Raw genomic sequence first — 19,444 nt, forward strand, 5'->3', positions numbered from 1 at the left:
GCGGTATGTTGGCAGAACCCTTAGAAGATGCGACAAACCCACTAAAGAGACAGCCTACATTACACTTGTCCGTCCTCTGCTGGAGTGTTGCTGCGCGGTATGGGATCCTTACCAGGTAGGATTGGCGGAGGACATCGAGCGGGTGCAAAGAAGGGCAGCTACTTTCGTGTTATAGTGCAATAGGGGTGAGAGTGTCAATGATATAATACGCGAGCTGGGGTGACAGTCACTGAAACAAAGGCGGTTTTCTTTGTGGCGAGATCTATTTACGAAATTTCAATCGCCAACTTTCTCTTCCGGATGCTTGTTGACACCCACGTAGGGAGAAATGATCATCATAACACAATAAGAGAAATCAGAGCTGGAACGGAAAGACTTAGGTGTTTCTATTTCCCACGCGCCATTCGAGAGTGGAATGGCAGAGAAGTAGTACGAATATGGTTCGATGAACCCTGTGCCAGGCACTTAAGTGTGAATTGCAGAGTAACCATGCAGAGGTAGATGTAGATGTAGACGATCGGTTCAGGCATGGGGCAGTGAATTCCGCAACAGACAATGTCAATAGGTTCAAATGATTCGTAAAGCATTTCCCAGTCCTGCTTCTCTTTATTCGTGTAAACTCTCCGCATTCGAATCTGGAAATACGAGCTCATCTGTCAATTACACTGGTTGACAATTGCTAAGGAACAACTGCGAATTGCTAGGGACCAACCGACGATTGTGAAATGTAGAGGGCGGGACGTGTTGACTGCAGCGAAGCCCGTGCATGAACGCTCTGTATGCATTCCACGCTTCATGCAGTACGGTGTGCGACATTCCGGGTGATAGGGCAACATGTGTATCAGACGTCATTTGAGTGCTTACGATCGTGGACGAACAGTTGTACAACACGTTGCCGGTCAAAGCGTCACTACCGTGGCCACAGTAATGCGTGCGTCCAAAACTGTACTCTGTACCTACTTGCGTTTTCTGTGGTCAGGCATGTAAAACTGGTATATTTTTTTGAAAGTAATATGAAAAATTAATAACATATGCTCACTTCTGTGACTGTCTTATGTTGAAGTCGCGTAAAATGTGTAAGCTTTCTGTGTAATCTACCTGTATATGAAAATCCGAATATTCTTTTTCGAAAACTTGCTTGTCGTGTAACGTGTACTTCAGATGTCGTATTCAGCTGCTGAGCAGTACTTATTGTTGGTTGGCCCTGTGTTCCGCTTGTAAAGAGTGTCGTCAAACAAAACTTCTATCTTAGTGAAATACTGAATTTGAAATAATGAAAGTGAACTAATTAAATCCCAAAAGAAACTAATTGTGCATTCAGTGGAAAAATATAATTGAAACTTAAGACTGAAGTACGTTATGAAAGTTATGTAACATCAAGTGCAGATATTGAAACATCCACAAAGCAAAATACTGCTCAACTCTGAAGAAAATTACTGTTTAAGATAAGCGACGCTGTTCACTGTAAATTAATTTGTTTGCTCGGCAGAAAAGCTGAAAATTCTGGCTACGTACTGTTTGCCCACAACAATGAGAAGTGAGATCTGCGCTGAAATGAAAGTATGCCATTTCATGTCTGACGTACCGATGTTCCCGAAAACAAATTAAAATCGCTAAATGTAGCAGCTATAGAAAAATAACCTATTATCAAATGATTCTTTGCTTGTCAGAAAATGTCTGTGGCTGCGTGTGGCGTAAAATGCAATGCGCACCCCCAGAAAATATTTAAAACATTACTAAGAACAATGGAGGAAGATTTTACTTTAAAGGAAATCATTGCTGAGAAAGTAAACTCTGATTATTGTCAGGAAAAGATTGTACAACGTAAGAAGACTCTAACAATTACGAAATTCACTCATTCCAAAAATTACAGACATTTGAAATAATTGAGTTATTTGTGACATGATGAAAACAAAGAGATAAAATTAACAATAATCATTAATGTTATTAGTTATCTAAGGGACGAAGATGTCGTTGGGTTAATATTCCTGACAAACAAACATTTCATTCTTGCGCTTGCATTGGTTTCCTTGAAATATTCCTCCAAAGACTACACCATAGGCAAAGTGAAGCAAATATCTTTGCACATAAATTTTCATCTCCGTAATAAATTATACCGGATAATTTCTCCCAGATTTACAAATATCAGATCTCCTTCTCTAGGACTCAGCTGCTCTCTACTGTACCTGTGATAAGAATGCCCCAGCGCTCCACAACTGACTGTCGACCAGGCGCACCATAGATTACATTAAACACAGCGTTAGGGATCTTATCCACTACCCGTGCAGAGCACTCGTAAATCTTAGTCTCATTACAGTAAAGGTGACATATTTACAGTGACAGACAATATATGAGAATCTTAGAAATGAACAGACTACTTACGCCTAATTTATCATTCAAGGCTAGTTTTCCACAAATGTGTTGTATTAAAGAAAACTCTCGTATTACATGTGCGTAAGTAAGTCATTGAAAGAACCATGATGGAATACATTTTATCAAAACGTGTCATTAACTTAAAAAAGTAATCACACTATCGCATGTACTGAAAAACCTTACCTCTACGATAAAAAACTGCAACTACTGGTTATTAAAAACTTTTAAAATGAAATTACAGTAAAATAGAATGACGTTAGGATGGCAGTGCCCTATACTGGACCCTTCGCTAGTGGTGCATTGCTTGCGCCAGCCCCGGCGCTGTGTTCATTCCGTGTCTTCAGCAGCGTACGACAGGCTCGGCTTGATCGCCCCGTCCCACGTGGTCGCCACGTTCGCCTGGTGTCACTTCTCTCCAAGCCTGTCTTTGTGCGTTTCGCTGGAGGATCAGATCGTGGAAAACGCTGACTAACTAATTCCAGGATGAACCATTCTAATCATTGAGCACATGTGCTGGATCCACCCACATCGTGCCTACAACGTTCTTCCAACATATCTCATGCCCACCTCTTAACTGCTCTATGTAAAATTTTAAGATTTCTTTGTGGACACTCTAAGAGAGTGTTTACATCCAACGAAGTGTAGCTATGGTGAGCGTTCTTTAATCTAGTCTCAAACTAACGGATTCTTGTCATTATCAGTGTTGTGGCGTAGTTGTATTTTAAGCAGTTGTGTCTGTCCGGAAACATATGTTAACTTTATTGTTACGAATATATTTTGCAATGTTGTCGGTCACCTCATTTGTACGTATGTCGTTTTTTCAGCCTTAGTCTAGACTTTCCTCTGCTTTCTACTGGTGGTGTTTGCCGTACGCTGCAGTTCTTCTTTTTCTTTTCTCTTCTTGCACAGTAATGCCACATGACTCCTTAAGTATCGTTTGATTACTGCTATCTCATTTAGTGGCAGTGGAATTACGATACAAGAAGAGAAACAAAAAAGCAAAACTACATCGTGAGGCAAACATCACCAATAGGAAGCAGAGGAATATATTTTATACTAACAAGGGAACCTCCCCATCGCATCCCCCTCAGATTTAGTAATAAGTTGGCACAGTGGATAGGCCTTCAAAAACTGAACACAGATCAATCGAGAAAACAGGAAGAAGTTGTGTGGAACTACGAAAAAAATAAGCAAAATATACAAACTGAGTAGTCCATGTGCATGATATGCAACATTTAGTAGAGTGTGAACACAGGAGCGCCGTGGTCCTGTGGTTAGCGTGAGCAGCTGCGGAACGAGAGGTCCTTGGTTCCAGTTTTCCCTCGAGTGAAAATTTTAATTTTTTATTTTCAGCTAATTATTATCTGTTCGTCTTTTGGGAGTGATTATCACATCCACAAGAAAATCTAAATCGAGCAAGGTAGAAAAATCTTTTTACCCATTCGCCAAGTGTACAAGTTAGGTGGGTCGACAACATATTCCTATCATGTGACGCACATGCCGCCACGAGTGTGGTATAGAATATATCAGACGTGTTTTACTTTGGAAGAATCGGTTGACCTATGACCTTGCGATCAAATGTTTTCGGTTCCCATTGGAGAGGCACGTCCTTTCGTCTACTAATCGCACGGTTTTGCGGTGCGGTCGCAAAACAGAGACACTAAACTTATTACAGTGAACAGAGACGTCAATGAACGAACGGACAGATCATAACTTTGCGAAAATAAAGAAAGTAAAATTTTCACCCGAGGGAAGACTTGAACCAAGGACCTCACATTCCGCAGATGCTCAAGCTAACCACGGGACCACGGTGCTCCTGGGCTCACATTGTCCAATATATTGCCTATCTTGCACATGGACTACTCAGTTTGTATATTATGATTATTTTTTTCATAGTTCCACACAACTTCTTCCTGTTTTCTCGATTGATCTGTGTTCAGTTTTTGAAGGCCTATCCACTGTACCAACTTATAACTAAATCTGAGGGGGGTGCGATGGGGAGGTTCCCTTGTAACGATGAAAACGTGACGTGCACCTATGACATTATGATCAGGTGAACGATAAGGTTGCAAAACGTTTTCGTGACATGAAAGTTAACAAATGTTTCCGGTCGCAACTGTTTAAAATACAACTACAGAACAACACTGAAAATAACAAGAATCCGTTTGCAATTTCGGGAGTATACTGGACAAAGCGTATTAATTGCTAAAAAAATATACGTAGAGCTGGCGAGACGACATTCTGAGATTAGATTTGAGGAACGCTTACGGCTCTATAGCTATAAGACAACTTTCGGTCCTCACTTGGTTGAATATACATGCTGTCGAATGACTACAAAGGACGCTTAAAAATTTACATAGAACAGATCAGGGACAGGCACTAGATATATGGGGGGAGCTTGCAATTCACTCACATAACATGCTGGATCCCGTAAATCTGCTGAACGATCGCTACGGTTTTTGTCGGAGTTCCTTTTGAAATGTTTTTGAGGAGTTGATCCTCCGGTGGAACGTAGAAGGCCAGACCTTGAGATAGGTAGCAGGTGACGGACGCAGCAACTATGTCGGTCGAGGTGACCACACCGAGCCCACCACGCGCTACTGAAAACACGTTGGCAGTTGTCAACAACTGGCTACGTCACTACTGGCCTGTTTCTGCAAGAAGCTGATACCTAGTTGCAAGTCAGACACATCAGAAATTGTGATATACGAACTGTGTTGAATATGTGAATGTACAAATTGTACCATGAACGTTGACTGCTGTTAATGTAATTCCTAATTCATATGCTGTATATAAGATATTGTATACCATATATGTAACTACTCAAATTTCTGGCTAAGTGGTTAACGCCGAAACACAATAAACAAATTTCAAAAAATAAGATAACAACTATAAAGAAAACAACGGCGCGGGCACCTGCAATGCAACACTACAGAACAACCCAGTGGAGGACTTTGCTATCCTAAGATCATGGTGTTTTATTTTTATTTCATTGTAACAGCTTGTATATGAGTTTTCACTCATTTTATCGTACACATAACGCTTGCAATTTTTTTAATAATGACCTTAGCGTTCTTACCTCTTCCATTAACAACATATTCTTACAAAATACATTTCATCATGGTTTTGTCAGTCGTTTCGTTATACACATGTAAGTGATTTAATATGAGCTCTTCCTTCACTAAAACAATTTTGTAGAAAATTTGCTTTAAATGTTGGATTAGACGTAAAGAAGTTTATTAAATGTTGGATTAGACGTAAAGAAATCTATACTTTTATATGATTTTAATATACGACAGTTGCAGCCGTATGCATATGTTACTAATTTTTCATGTTATTTGAATTTTTTTAATTTTAAGTTTTTTAAAAGTTTTATGATTTTAACGTAGTACTTTGCGCCCTTGGCCCCTTTTTTTTTTTTTAAAGAAACTATCACTTTTGCATGATAGACCACAAAAGACATAATCAGATGTAGAGTACGCTGTAATCCTCTCGTTTCGACTGCTATTCCCCCCCCCCCCCCTCTTACTCCCTTCCCCCATTTTTCCTGTACCCTTTCTCCGATATCCCTACGTACAGTAACGCAAGACGATATCTAATTTCAAGTCTTTTATCTTGTGATGATGTGATGTACATTCATTGAAATGTTAAAATAATGTTGGTAACAGGTGCCCAACTATATTTGTTTATATAACTATATGAAGCTTTTTAGTGGATTAATCACATCTGAAGATATCAACTACTTGCCAAAACCGGTTACGTAATTTTGTATATGTCTAAGCGATTTTGACGTAATAATTTTTCATGCAACTCTGTATACGCATAGCTGGCTAATTTATAAACTTCTGTACTGAAGCTCGTTTGGTGGCAAAGGGTCTCCCACGGAATCAAGGGCTCATGACTAATTTTTCCTTCAAAAAATGGTTCAAATGGCTCTGAGCACTATTGGACTTAACATCTGAGGTCATCAGTCCCCTAGAACTTAGAACTACTTAAACCTAACTATCCTAAGGACATCACACACATCCATGCCCGAGGCAGTATTCGAACCTGCGACAGTAGCGGTCGCGTGGTTCCAGACTGAAGCGCCTAGAACCGCTCGGCCACACCGGCTGGCTAAATTTTCGCTCATTCTGTGTGCAGGGTTAAGAATGTGTCTTTACTCATTAGGGAGTTTTCCAGCCATTCCAATTCTCCAAGTTTTTGGAGTGCAACAACATTCCACCAGTGATAACTTTTCATTTTGTTACGTGTGATAATCCAGTTTCGCACACTTTAACTAGCGTAGATTACATTTTTCAAGCATCTTTTCTTGAAAAATCTCCCTCTCTCCTTCCTTATGAGTTCACGGAGCATCCTTATTCTCGCTTCTACACAAATATTACGAAGATACTGGTAACCTTAATACATTGCCTCGGCGGAATCGGAGCAGGTGATTTACACAGACTTTCCACGATAAGCAACTGAAGCTTGCAAATCCGATATCTGATAGGGTTGTAAAACCGATTCAAGGCCTAACGTGTGAACTTGGTAGTGAAAATCGGTTTCCAGTATTTACTGGGTCAGCTATTTCCTAAGTTTCAGCTGCAGTTCTTCTGCAGGCTCCTGCCCAGAACTAAATTTTCGAGTTCCTCGTTGACATAAGACACTATTACTTCTTTACCTAGATTACTGATGTAAATCTTTCTACAACTTTCACTGCCCATTGTACTCTGGTTATCATTGTTGTTACAGCTGCTTACGGCCACTGTTGTCACTTTCGGGGTGGACGTCTTCAAAGACGTAAGGTCTGTGTGATGCAATCAGATCTAATATACAGGATGATTCAAAATTATGTTCAGACCTATGTTGCCACTGAAATGGGATGGATATCTATCTATTGAATGTTGACCAAACACGTACGGTATTCAACTTTAGTCTAGCATAGCTTCTGTCTGTTACAAATGATGGTGAGCAAGTCTGAGACCACTACATTATCTGCAGATTAGGGCGTCTTTTATGCACATGCACATTTCATGACCAAAGTAACAATTTTGAATCACTCATTATATCCAGTGTATCCACTGACCAGAGTCTTGCGCGGACGACCTTGAATGCAGCTTAATTTTATCACTGTTCGGTATGTAGTTCATGAAATACGGTGGCCAGGCAAAAAGCCTCCTTAAATAAAGTTTGTTAAGCGAAAAATTTGAATTAGCTGTTACTCCGCAATGCTTCTTCTTCAACCCACTGCAGAAGTAGTTTTCTGTGTCAACAGATGCCAGAACTGGAGTCGCCTGCAAAATGGCCGATATTGATGTTCGTATTAGATAGGGTCCTGTGATGAACTCTTGAATATAGAAAATGAAACGCCCACTCATATTCGTGAAAGACTGGGAAACATGCACGGTGATGCATCAGAGGATAGACGATGGGTTCGTCGGTGTAAGGTGAAGGGCAAACACCGTTGGCTGACGAAACGCGAAGCGGCAACCTAGTGACGGCAGTAACTCCACACAGCATTCAGCGATTCGATGAGATCGTTCGTGGTGACCGTCGGATGACTGCAGGCGATTAGTGTCACGTTGGCTTCCTCAGTAAAAGCAGCGTGATACCGATTACTCAACAACTGGGATACTCAAAGGTTTGTGCATCCTGGTTATCAAGAATACTAACCGACCATAATAAAGAGGAAAGAAATACAGTTGCCTCCCAACTCCTGCAGCGCTCCCGTTTGGAGGAAAAGGATTTTCTGGAAAAAAATGTGACCAGGAACATGAACTATTTTTTAAACCAGAAGAAAAGGGGCATCCAATGACATGGCATCACAGAAACTCACCGAGGGGGAAAAAAGGTTGAAAACTGTGCGATCGGATCAGAAAGTTACGGATACAGTATTTTGTGTCACAGAGGGTTTGATTATGGTTAATTTTTTGATGTAGGGGTCCACAACAAATTCTGTGCAGTAAGTCAGAACCCCCAGACAGCTTAAAGTACCTCTTCAGTAAGCTCTCCCAACGAAAGCTATTTTGGGTGACAATCCACGACCGCACACCAGTTATCACATCACCAAATATATTGGGAAATTGAATGAGAAGTATTGCCTCATCCCCCATACAGCTCTGACATGGCATCAACAGACTTCCATCTGTTCGGGCTCATCGTGGGATTCACTTTTAAAATGAGCACGCTATGAAAATGTCCGAGTGTCAAGACTTCGGAAGCAGTACCGAGCGTTTCACCACAGTGGAATACATACCTTGTTAAAAGAGGACCAAAACTGTGGAAATGGAGGGAAATAGGAAGCTATAAATATAAAGTCATAAATTAATCGTCAGTGTTGTGGTTTTCAACCAATGTACTTGCATCTGAAATTCTTGACTAATAAAGCAAACAGGAGACATTACTTTTTGAGTGATCCTCGTATGTCGGTGAGTATGACTTTATTTCCTGCTGCAACAAATACAACACCACCATTAGCTATTAGTTAGGCAGTGCATACACCAGTTCCAGTCAGATCACCGAAGTTAAGCGCTGTCGGGCGTGACCGGCACTTTGATGATTGACCATCTGGACCGCCATGCGCTGTTGCCATTTTTCCGGGTGAACTGAGCCTCGCGATCCCACTTGAGGAGCTACTCGACCGAATAGTAGCGGGTCCGGTCAGAAAACCATCGTAACGACCGGGAGAGCAGTGTGCTGACCATATGCCCCTCCTATCTGCATCCTTATTGAGGACGACACGGCGGTCGGATGATCCCGATGGGCCACTTGTGGCCTGAAGACGGAGTTAGCGTTTAGATATACACTTGGGTTTGCTTCAAATATTTCACCTGTATCATATCGGGTTTTAGCTGCCCTTCTCTTTCCAAGCACGAGCTCCATTGACTTGTTGGGAGTGCTTCAAACTCGGGGACTTTGTTGCGAACGCTTCGGCAACTGATGACTGGGATTTTAATGGTCTCGTCCGTGAGTGGCACTAATTTGGGTCTCGGATAGCTATCACTATAATGAGTGGATGGACAGTCGCCTGATCCAAGAAACCTTCGTATGCTCCCCACACAGTCAGAAACCTGGCTCGCAGTCTCGGCTGATTCCTGAGCCATTTAGTATCTCACAAGTCTACAGCATAGACAAAACTCGCCGTGATACCAAATAACATCGCTGCCAGTACAGCCTAGCCCTTCAGTGGTGAGAAAATGAGAAAAGGGATATAAAAAATTATTATGGATTGTAGGAGGTCCAGTATATGGTGCTGTACAGTACTTATTTATGAAAAGAACATAGCTTTTTTGAAGATATTATACAGTAAAATCAATTTTGTAGTGCAGACAATTACAAACTTTACTAATTCATTTCGAGGCTAGAAAAAATATACTTACTCTTACTTAAGGCGGCAGCTTGATGCACTCCAGAGAGTCGTTATGGTGACAACAAGAATGTTAATGTTGAACGGCAGAAACTAATTGGTACGCGTAGTACCTCGATTTCATTAGAGAATGGGTCTGTTCTTTTCAGTCCATTTTGTCGGTTTTGAATATGGTTTCTTATTCGGCGTATAGCTTGTGGCAGCACGTGACTCCAAAATTCTAGAATTTCGAAGGGCCGATGCTTTCGAAAGCGTTATTTGTTTCATGGATAGTTAGCAGAAGTGTTAACTTTGTTACGTCGTTTGCTTGAGCCTGATTGCAGTGCTGTAAGTGCTTTATCAAAGTTTCATGGAAACGCACTGCGCTTGTACAGTTTCAAGACACTGTGTTGCAGGTACTACGTGGGTCCCAAGCTGTTCATTGTGATATCGCGACCAGAAGACGTGCGGAAGGTCCTGGCGTCGACCAAGACGCGCGAGCGGGACCCCTACTTCATGCACGTGCTCCGGACTCTCATAAGCGACGGGCTCATCACCTGTACGGGTGACACCTGGAGGAGGCACCGGAAGGCCATCGAACCAGCTTTCCACTACGAGGTAGGACAATATTGTTGCCGTCTCATATGACATTTTGAAAATCTTCCGTGTTTCTTGGGACGAATTTATAGTAATGGATCCACAAATGTTCTTACTACAAAACGCTTAATTCACTTGCGAGCAGGGACTGGGTCTCTGAACAGAGGAATAATGTTCAGCTGAGCAACTGACTGAACAATTCTTTCAGAGACATGGCTGCCCTGGACTTCCTCGTACAGTCAACGTAACACCACAATATCTTTTCACGCCGTCTAGCGCGTCAGTTTTACAAAGTAGCAGTGTCAAAACGTGTATGCTTAATGTATTACTCACATAATAAGCCAGACATCTATTTAAACAAGTAAGCCATACAGGAATCTGTATCAAAACTGATTTTGTAATGCATGCAATCGTGTGACGAGGGCCTCCCGTCGGGTAGACCGCTCACCTGGTGGAAGTCTTTCGATTTGACGCCACTTCGGCGACGTGCGCGTTGATGGGGATGAAATGATGATGATTAGGACAACACAACACCCAGTCCCTGAGCGGAGAAAACCTCCGACCCAGCCGGGAATAGAACCTGGGCCCTTAGGATTGACAGTCTGTCGCGCTGAGCACTCAGCTACCGGGGGCGGACGATTTTGTAATTAACAACAATTACTGTACTACTTCCTCAAATGTCAATTTAAACTGTTTTGTCTTTGTTGTGTGCGATGTTATCAGGAATATCAGACGGTTGAGTATAGATCGGCAAGATGTGGTTCTATTAATCTAATTCAGTGTTGTCACAGTTCATTACTCTTCAGCAGGTATATGAGCTGGCAGACTTCTGTGAAGGATAATCATTTTTTTATGTTTGTGAGATAGGTGTTTCAATTTAGGTCATTTTGTGTAGTAATCCTTTCCAGCATTCATTATCCAAATTATTTACTTAGAAATTTTTAATTGACATAGAATTGTGAGATGTTGTCAGTAAAGGTGAAATTTCGGACTTTAAAATTTATTAGAAGCTTTTTAGAATCCTATCATCAAAAGTAAAAATAATTATAAACGTGTTTGAAAAGTTGGATTACAAAAAATCTTAAAAGCCTACACAATTCAAATATTAAGTGTTGTTTTGTATTACTTTCCTTCATTTTTGAGCAGTCAGTGCTGTTGCATCTTTGTACAACAAAGTGATGGGCGGCTCGTCGGAAATTCAATGGAAAAGGTCATGGAGCAGAATGTTTAGTAATGCCTCACTGAATAATGATAGTTGATAATATCAGTAAAAAGCTGTATGAATTAAAAACTTTTGTGTAAACAGAGGTCGGTGGGCTGACTAATTTAATAAACAGAGGATGCATAAAATTCGAACGTTTTCTATGCTATATTTAATTGTACTGCCTAAATTTACCTGAAACGTTATTAACACCCGGAAACGAGTTGAAAACGTTATCGGAAAAGATTACAAAGTTGCAGATGAAGATGACAAGTAAATGCAAGTACTTTATTTACAATTGTTCTTGCCACCTTTCCGATTTAAATGCTAAATTGTGGACAAGTGTAAATAAGAGGAACAGCTGTAGCTGAAAAGTAGTGGAAAGTTACAGTTGGAGGTCCCTCACGCATTTTTTGGTAGGACGTTTTTTACATAATCCGTAGGCTCTTTGTCTTCCTTTTATTATTCTCGTGTTCTTCCTTTTAATAGTAGATGAATTTGTGTATAAATGGCGATTCACACAAGATAGGTGACAACTGATAACGCATTCGCAGTAGAGCCAGTCGAGGAAAACTTGAAAAATCATGCTGATCGTCAGTGAGAAATGCCGTTCTTCCAAAGGACAAGGGACCGATCCACACAGCTAGACATAGGCCGAAATGTTACTTGAGAAATGGGTTTATCGAAGGAAATGGTGAAAGCGCTCGATCCTGTTTGTCTAGTGAAAGAGATGGACAATGTCTCTCAGATAAACTTAAAAGCGAATGCTTTCCTCGATAGCTATCCTCTGGGAGCGGTTATGTATAGTACATGAACTGAACTGCAGGAAGAGACTATATAGTCCGAGATCCAAAAACCCTTCGATTGCACATCTAAAGATCGAAAACATGTCTTTAAAAAAAAGCGAAAAGAAAGAAAGAAAGATTCTGACTGGACGATTCATCTTGGCGAATGAACTAGTGTCTTCTAACGCTTAAAACGCCCCAGGAGAGACAAGAAGCAGATGATCATACAAATTTGTTTAAATCCATTTGAATTACAAAATTATTTCGTATTTTGTAGGTTTATATTTCCTTTCCAGTAGACTTACATTGTTTTCATCCTCCATCTGTTAAGCAAATCGAATTAGGAACACTTGCTTTAACAGAACATATATTTCGATGTTACTAGGCTTACCGCCCATGGGAAAAAGCGTTTCACCCAAACTGTGTGGTAAAAGGAACGATCACTGAGCGCTTTGATATTGTCGTTTGGGGCTACATCTCGTCTAAGGCCAGGTCAGCAATATGATCCGCCTGGGGCCTGGGTATTGTACTGCGCTCATCTTCATTTCATCATCATCATCGACGACCAAATGGCACTGATCATTGCTTCTTTAACTACTTATCCATCGCTGAGAAGTTTTTCTTCCTTTTCGCTAAAGCATAACATACTTTATAAGAGGCTGTTAACGCATTAATATTTTGCTGAGCTGGCTTTTTAAACACTCTTTGCTGTTACGTTAACTTAGATTTTAAGGCTGTAACTTTGTTTTCGTAATTCAGAATTAACAGGAAACTCACTGTTAAACTTTGTGTGATTTGTCGAAAACTGACGTTCTACATTACTTTCCTTGAGTACCTACGCACTACTGTTAAGCAATAAACACACAGATTTTCCTCCGAATTCGACCAAACAATAGTGCTTCTCCCAATCACTATCAAAACTGTATATTCTTTCTCTGTTAGTCGTATTGTATTAAGAATAATCGTCCACACACAACTCCTCCCCCTCCCCCCCTGCCCCTCCCCCCCCCCCGTCCCCCCCCCCCCCCCAAGTTACACTGGATTGCGCCAAAAATATTGCACAGGAAGAAGCTATCGCTACAAACAACAATGTTTGAAAAGAGCAGAGTTGTTGTTTGTGGCAAAGTTTTGTTGGGATTAAGCTTGTAACCTCCAGTTCCCAGCAACTGAGGTGTAATATTTGTGTAGGGGGATAATTAGTACTGCTTTGAGTGTAAAAAAAAAACTCTAAGAAAAGTAATGAGTACTGCTTTAAAAAACCAGACTTTTTCTGAAATTTGATTTAATATCAGAAATAGTCGGATAAGAAATTTGCTTGCGAAGGGCGCCAGGAGAATATACCATGGACATCATGGCACCTGGGGTGCCCTAGACTTAGAGAACTACTTAAACCTAACTAACCTAAGGACATCACACACATCCATGCCCGAGGCAAGATTCGAACCCGTTGAACGGCGCTATTTTACAGTTCAGATGAGTGCCTGAAGCCAGACCAACACAAGACTACCTTCCCACTTAGCAGAAACTATTTAAGGATTAAAAGGACAACCAAAAGTGCCTAAAACATAACTGTTATAGATGTAATATCATAAACTGCCAAGAGACAGCAAAGTTATTTAGATTTCATTGTATTATGTGTAGGACATCAAGTCCCACGCATCAAAGTGTACCAAAGTTAAGTACCATTTTGTAACATACTCTTAATCAATGTTATTGTTTATGTTTTATTTCTTTGCCATATTCCTGTTACAGCGCCACCCCATCCAACATTTGTTTAATTAATAAGTGTGCAATTAGCCACATTTACAGAAAAGTAGCAGTAATACCCTTTCATGCTACTGGTTGTGAAAGTTTGGTCTGGATTAATAGTAGTAGTCAGAATGCATCCACAACACAAAACAAGCAATAGGGCCAAGAGAAACATTTCTTCGAGTACGAAGATCAAAGTAGACATACGGAAATTATTTGTAAAATCAACTGTAGGGAGTGAACTTCGGTTATACAAAAGTGGAGCATGAGGAAACGCGATAGAATCTATGTGGAGGGAATAGAGGTGTGGATGTGTCACCGAATCTTCAGAACAAGCCCGATGAAAGGAAAAATAAATTTATAAGTACTACAAAAAGTAGAGGAAAACAAAAACTTTTAGGTTCAAATGGCTCTAAGCAGTATGGGACTTAACATCTTAGGTCATCAGTCCCCTAGACTTAGAGAAATACTTAAACCTAACTAACCTAAGGACATCTCACACATCCATGCCAGAGGCAAGATTCGAACCTGCGACTGTACCAAACTTTTAGGTCGTATGGTATTTTTGGCAGGAAAACCCCATCTCGGATTGTTCTGCCACGCAGTTCAAGTGCTTTTATTTGATGCCACTTGCTGTAACAACTGGTGAGATGACTTCAGTGACTAAAATTCTCGCTCTTTGTGCTAAAGATGACTCATTTTCAAAATTTCTTTCTTCTCACTGTATTATGCACCAGGAAGCTTTTACATGCAAAAATTCTGAAGTTAAACCCTTGCAACACCATGGGGGGGGGGGGGGGGGGGGGGGGGCGGTTAGCTTAAGTTCATCTCCCTATAATTTTTAATTCTGTCGGTTACTTTTTATTTTAAAATTTTGAAAAAATATTCATCGTTTTTAATTAATTATTCCAGCGGATTCCACGTCTGTTTTAAAGTTTTCGTTAAACGTAACCAAAAAATTTAAATCTCTGTGGCAGATGTCACTTCTCACAGTAAACTTAGTATGTCCAGGCTCGGGACCTAATATACACGAGAATATATCTTTAAAAAGTATTTTGAGATTAAAGGTCAACAACAATAAACGAAATGTGAGTTTTTTAATTTTTATGGTTGTCAAAGTCGGTAGCACACGATACTGAAAGCGCATTAATACTGGTAAGTGAGTGATAAAAGATATTTTCATGTTTTGAACCCTAATTACACATCAGTAGCTCTTTAAAAATTGTTAATATAACTCAACAACAATTAAGGAATTTTATTTTTTTTTATTTTTTGTGTGGCCATAAAGCAATCCTCCTTGGTACTGCGCGTTATGGGAAACGCCTAGGTATTGCTGGGGTTAACCAAGTCATGAAAATTGTAACTCGTGTAGCAAATTGCATCTGACCATCCTCTACACGAAACCGATTGTTCAGAAATCTTTTAAATCTATCAGATTCTGAGCAAGGTGATACAATTTTTCATGCAGATGTCAGGTAGCTTAATAACCATTTTCTGGATGAGATAAGAGATTTTTTGAAATCATCTTGTGGGTAACATCGTCAAAAACTTGACAAGATATCATGGCCATTGGAATTAGTTTTCTTGTCAGATATCACCTAAAATTTAACTGAGCTAAACCTACAGTTGCAAGGGAGAAAATTGAAATGTTTCAGCTGTGCTACGTACAGTAAATGCCTTCCAGAGAAAACTACAGTTATGGATTGCACATTTAAAAAGAAATTCCCCGTAACACTTTCTAGCTTCGACTTCAATTATGGAACCGCAAATGTCGGTTAATGTGATTATTTATCTATGCCAAACGTCTTGAAATCCTAGACACAATTTATAAATAGGTTTAGCCTGTTTTCAGCATTTGATTTAGTGATTTAATTTGTCAGTAATCTATTTTTACCAGTTGACATTGCTGAACTTGGAGACAAGATGTGTGAGATCTTCGGAATTTGTAATCTTGAAGAATTAGAAATGGAAGTTTTAGACTTTCATGAAAATACGTCTTTTAAACTATGTTTTGCAACTTCAGACAATTTCTGGACTCTGGTGGATAGCAACAAATATCTTTTGATCGCTAGTGTTGCTTTGAAAACTTATTCTTGATTTGGCTCGACATATCTTTGGGAGATCGCATTTTCATCTATGAACATCAATAATAAATACCAGTCCAACCTGACAGACTCACGTTTAGATGATGCACTAACAATAGCGTGTTCCAGCTATGCACCAAATCTTTCTGAACTTACAGCGAACATGCAGTGTCAGGCTCCTAATTAATTGTGTAAGTTCAAAAACTAAGCAATTATAATTATAGTTCCTTGAAACACTTTACAGCATTACACATTTGTACACTCATGCTCATAAATTAAGGATAATGCTGACACATTGTGAAACAACGATCTGGTCGGCGGTTTGCGGGTTTAAATCACTTCGGGGTATGACCATATGGTGCATTTGACCTGCGGTCGTCCCATTGTGGCGCTGGCATCAAACCACATACTCAGAGGTGTGTTGATGCATGTCAGAGTACGGTGTAGTGAGTCAGTGTGCAGACGTTTTCAGACCTGCTAATGGTGACTGTGTGTTGAAAATGGCTCAAAGAACACATATTGGTGACGCTATGAGGGATAGAATACTAGGGCGACTGGAGGCTGGTCAAACACAGCAGGTCGTAGCACGGGCCCTCCATGTGCCACAAAGTGTGATCTCTAGATTATGGCAACGATTCCAGCAGACTGGAGATGTGTCCAGGCACTACAGTACGGGACGTCAACAGTGTACAACACCACAAGAAGACCGATACCTCACTACCAGTGCCCGCAGACGGCCACGGAGTACTGCGGGTAGCTTTGCTCGGGACCTTACCGCAGTCACTGGAACAGTTGTCTCCAGACACACAGTCTACAGACGACTAAACAGACATGGTTTATTCACCTGGAGAGCTGCATGGTGCATTCCTCTGACCCCTGGTCGCAGGAGAGCCCATAAAGCCTGGTGTCAAGAATACAGTGCATGGTCATTGGAACAGTGTTTTCAGGTTACGTTCACAGACAAGTCCAGGTATAGTCTGAACAGTGATTCTCGCCGGGTTTTCATCTGGCGTGAACCAGTAACCAGACACCAACCCCCTAATGTCCTTCAAAGAGACCTGTATGGAGGTCGTGGTTTGATGGCGTGGGGTGGGATTATGATTGGTGCACGTACACCCCAGCATGTCTTTGACAGAGGAACTGTAACAGGTCACATTTATCAGGACATCATTTTGCACCATTATGTCCGCCTTTTCTGGCGTGCAGTGAGTCCCACCTTCCTCCTGATGGATGATAATGCACAGCCCCGCCGAGCTGCGATCGTGGAGGAGTACCCTGAAACAGAAGATATCAGGCGAATGGAGTGGCCTGCCTGTTCTCCAGACCTAAACCCCATCGAGCACGTCTGGGATGCTCTCAGTCGACGTTTTGCTGCACGTCTTCAAACCCCTACGACACTTCAGGAGCTCAGACAGGCACTGGTGCAATAATGGGAGGCTATACCACAGCAACTGCTCGACCACCTGATCCAGAGTTTGCCAACCCATTGTGCGGCCTGTGTACGTGTGCATGGTGATCATATCCCATATTGATGTCGGGGTACATGCGCAGGAAACAGTGGCGTTTTGTATCACATGTGTATCGGGACGGTTTTCTCAATTTATCACCAATACTGTGGACTTACAGATCTGTGTTGTGTGTGTTCCTATGCTATTAGCGCCCGTTTTGTGTAGTGTCACGTTGTGTGGCACCACATTCTGCAATTATCCTTAATTTATGAGCATGAATGTAGTAGTAGGTAGTAATAGTAATACAAAAATAATGATTGCGAGGGCAGCCGCTCCCGCTCCACGTTAAGTATCAGTTAAATGTAGAGACGTTGGGCAGAGCTGGCTATAACTACTGGTACATCAATGCCTGAATGTCCACAGCTGTGCCTGTCAGTTAACGGATTTCCATGTCTGGCCCCACAAGGCCATGCAGTGTACGATCAGTAGCACGTTTTGTGACAGCTGTCCACACTATATGCTGATGTACGATACGCTGAAGGAAGTGGTGCAGAAGCAGAAAGAGGTCTGGATTTTGTAAAGAAACTGGTTCTCTACTCATTAAAAAAACTTTTAAATAATAAAACATGAACTGTACAAGGAATCTGACTACCCCTGTTAGTCAGGGAAGAAAAGGAAATTGGCATAGTGTTTGTCAGAACATGCAGAATCTTATGTGGGGCCAATAAGACGTCAATTTTAATCTAAATATGGTATGCCAATGTTTACATAATAAAAAAATAAATTAGGTAATTCAGTACAATTATTATATAGATGCCATAAATCACTTTAACGGGGGCCAAATGAACAATTAAAGTCAATATAATTCCTGTAAACCTGCAAAAGTAAAAAAAAAAATATTGTAGCGGCCTACATAGTCATCGCGCATCTGCTAGATGACCACGAAAAAGCTGACAGGCAATGAGAAAACAGGTGCAAAAACACTATTGGTCAGTTTTTCAGCAGTAATGGCGGACAGCGTCAGCTGGTAATATACGTAATTTTATGGTAGCTAATTTTACTGCACAAAAATAAAATATGTACTCCCTCCCAAAGAAGTTACACACAAACATTAAAATAAAATTATGATGAGCAGCAAAATGTTTGAGAAAAATTTTGAAAGAAAATTATTAATTGAACTTTAATTTGGCGGGTTTTCAACACTGTCAACAAGACAAAATGAAAAGAATATTTATTGGAACTAAACAAAATTGAACCTTGATATTGTGACAGTATTTTTAAAATAGATAATTTAACTGCAATTGTCTTTAATTTTGAAATGAGAGAGAGCGTAATAATTTTCTTTTAATTCTTAACTGTTGCTGCAGGCAGTGCGATGACGTCAGCGGTGGTCCGCGCGGACGATGTATGAAGTGAATCCTGGTTCGTGGCGTGAAGATAATGATGGATCCTCCTGTTTCATTAATATTCCAGTTACGGCGGTGGTCCACGTCTCCGTTGTAGTCGAATCAGCTGGCAGCACTGGCGCGATAATAATAGTTCCAGTGTGTGCGTTGTCGTTACGCGCGACGTTTTATGATTAAAAGTTTATTAATCACGCGGTGCGGGTAGGTCGGAATTATGCAGTGTCTTTAGTATTTACGATATATAGCCAGTTAATGCCAATACTTCGCTCAGTTCTTTTACCGTGTTGCCACAGGAAAACGGTCACATCTGTGCATCTGTGTATCACTATAACAGCCCGTTAAACATCAGTTCAATGTACGTCGTCGTGTTTAAGACAGTTTGGATGATGTAGTAAATGTTTCTTGATCAAATCACAGCACTGTTCTTTTACTTATCATTTTGGTTTGTTCCACTTTCACGCAATTCTAACATAA

At 40.7% G+C, this 19,444-nt stretch overlaps 1 protein-coding gene across 1 annotated transcript in view; it reads left to right on the top strand.

Annotated features, from left to right (window-relative positions):
• Positions 1 to 19,444, top strand: part of LOC124606558 (cytochrome P450 4C1-like) — a 118,717-nt gene that overhangs the window by 24,878 nt on the left and 74,395 nt on the right. The window contains exon 2 of the mRNA XM_047138542.1: positions 10,117 to 10,318. Within this exon, the coding sequence (XP_046994498.1) occupies positions 10,117 to 10,318 (202 nt within the window). The remainder of the gene's footprint in view (positions 1 to 10,116; positions 10,319 to 19,444) is intronic.

Source organism: Schistocerca americana, chromosome 3, assembly GCF_021461395.2.
Source record: "Schistocerca americana isolate TAMUIC-IGC-003095 chromosome 3, iqSchAmer2.1, whole genome shotgun sequence".
NCBI classification, from domain to species: Eukaryota; Metazoa; Arthropoda; class Insecta; order Orthoptera; family Acrididae; genus Schistocerca; species Schistocerca americana.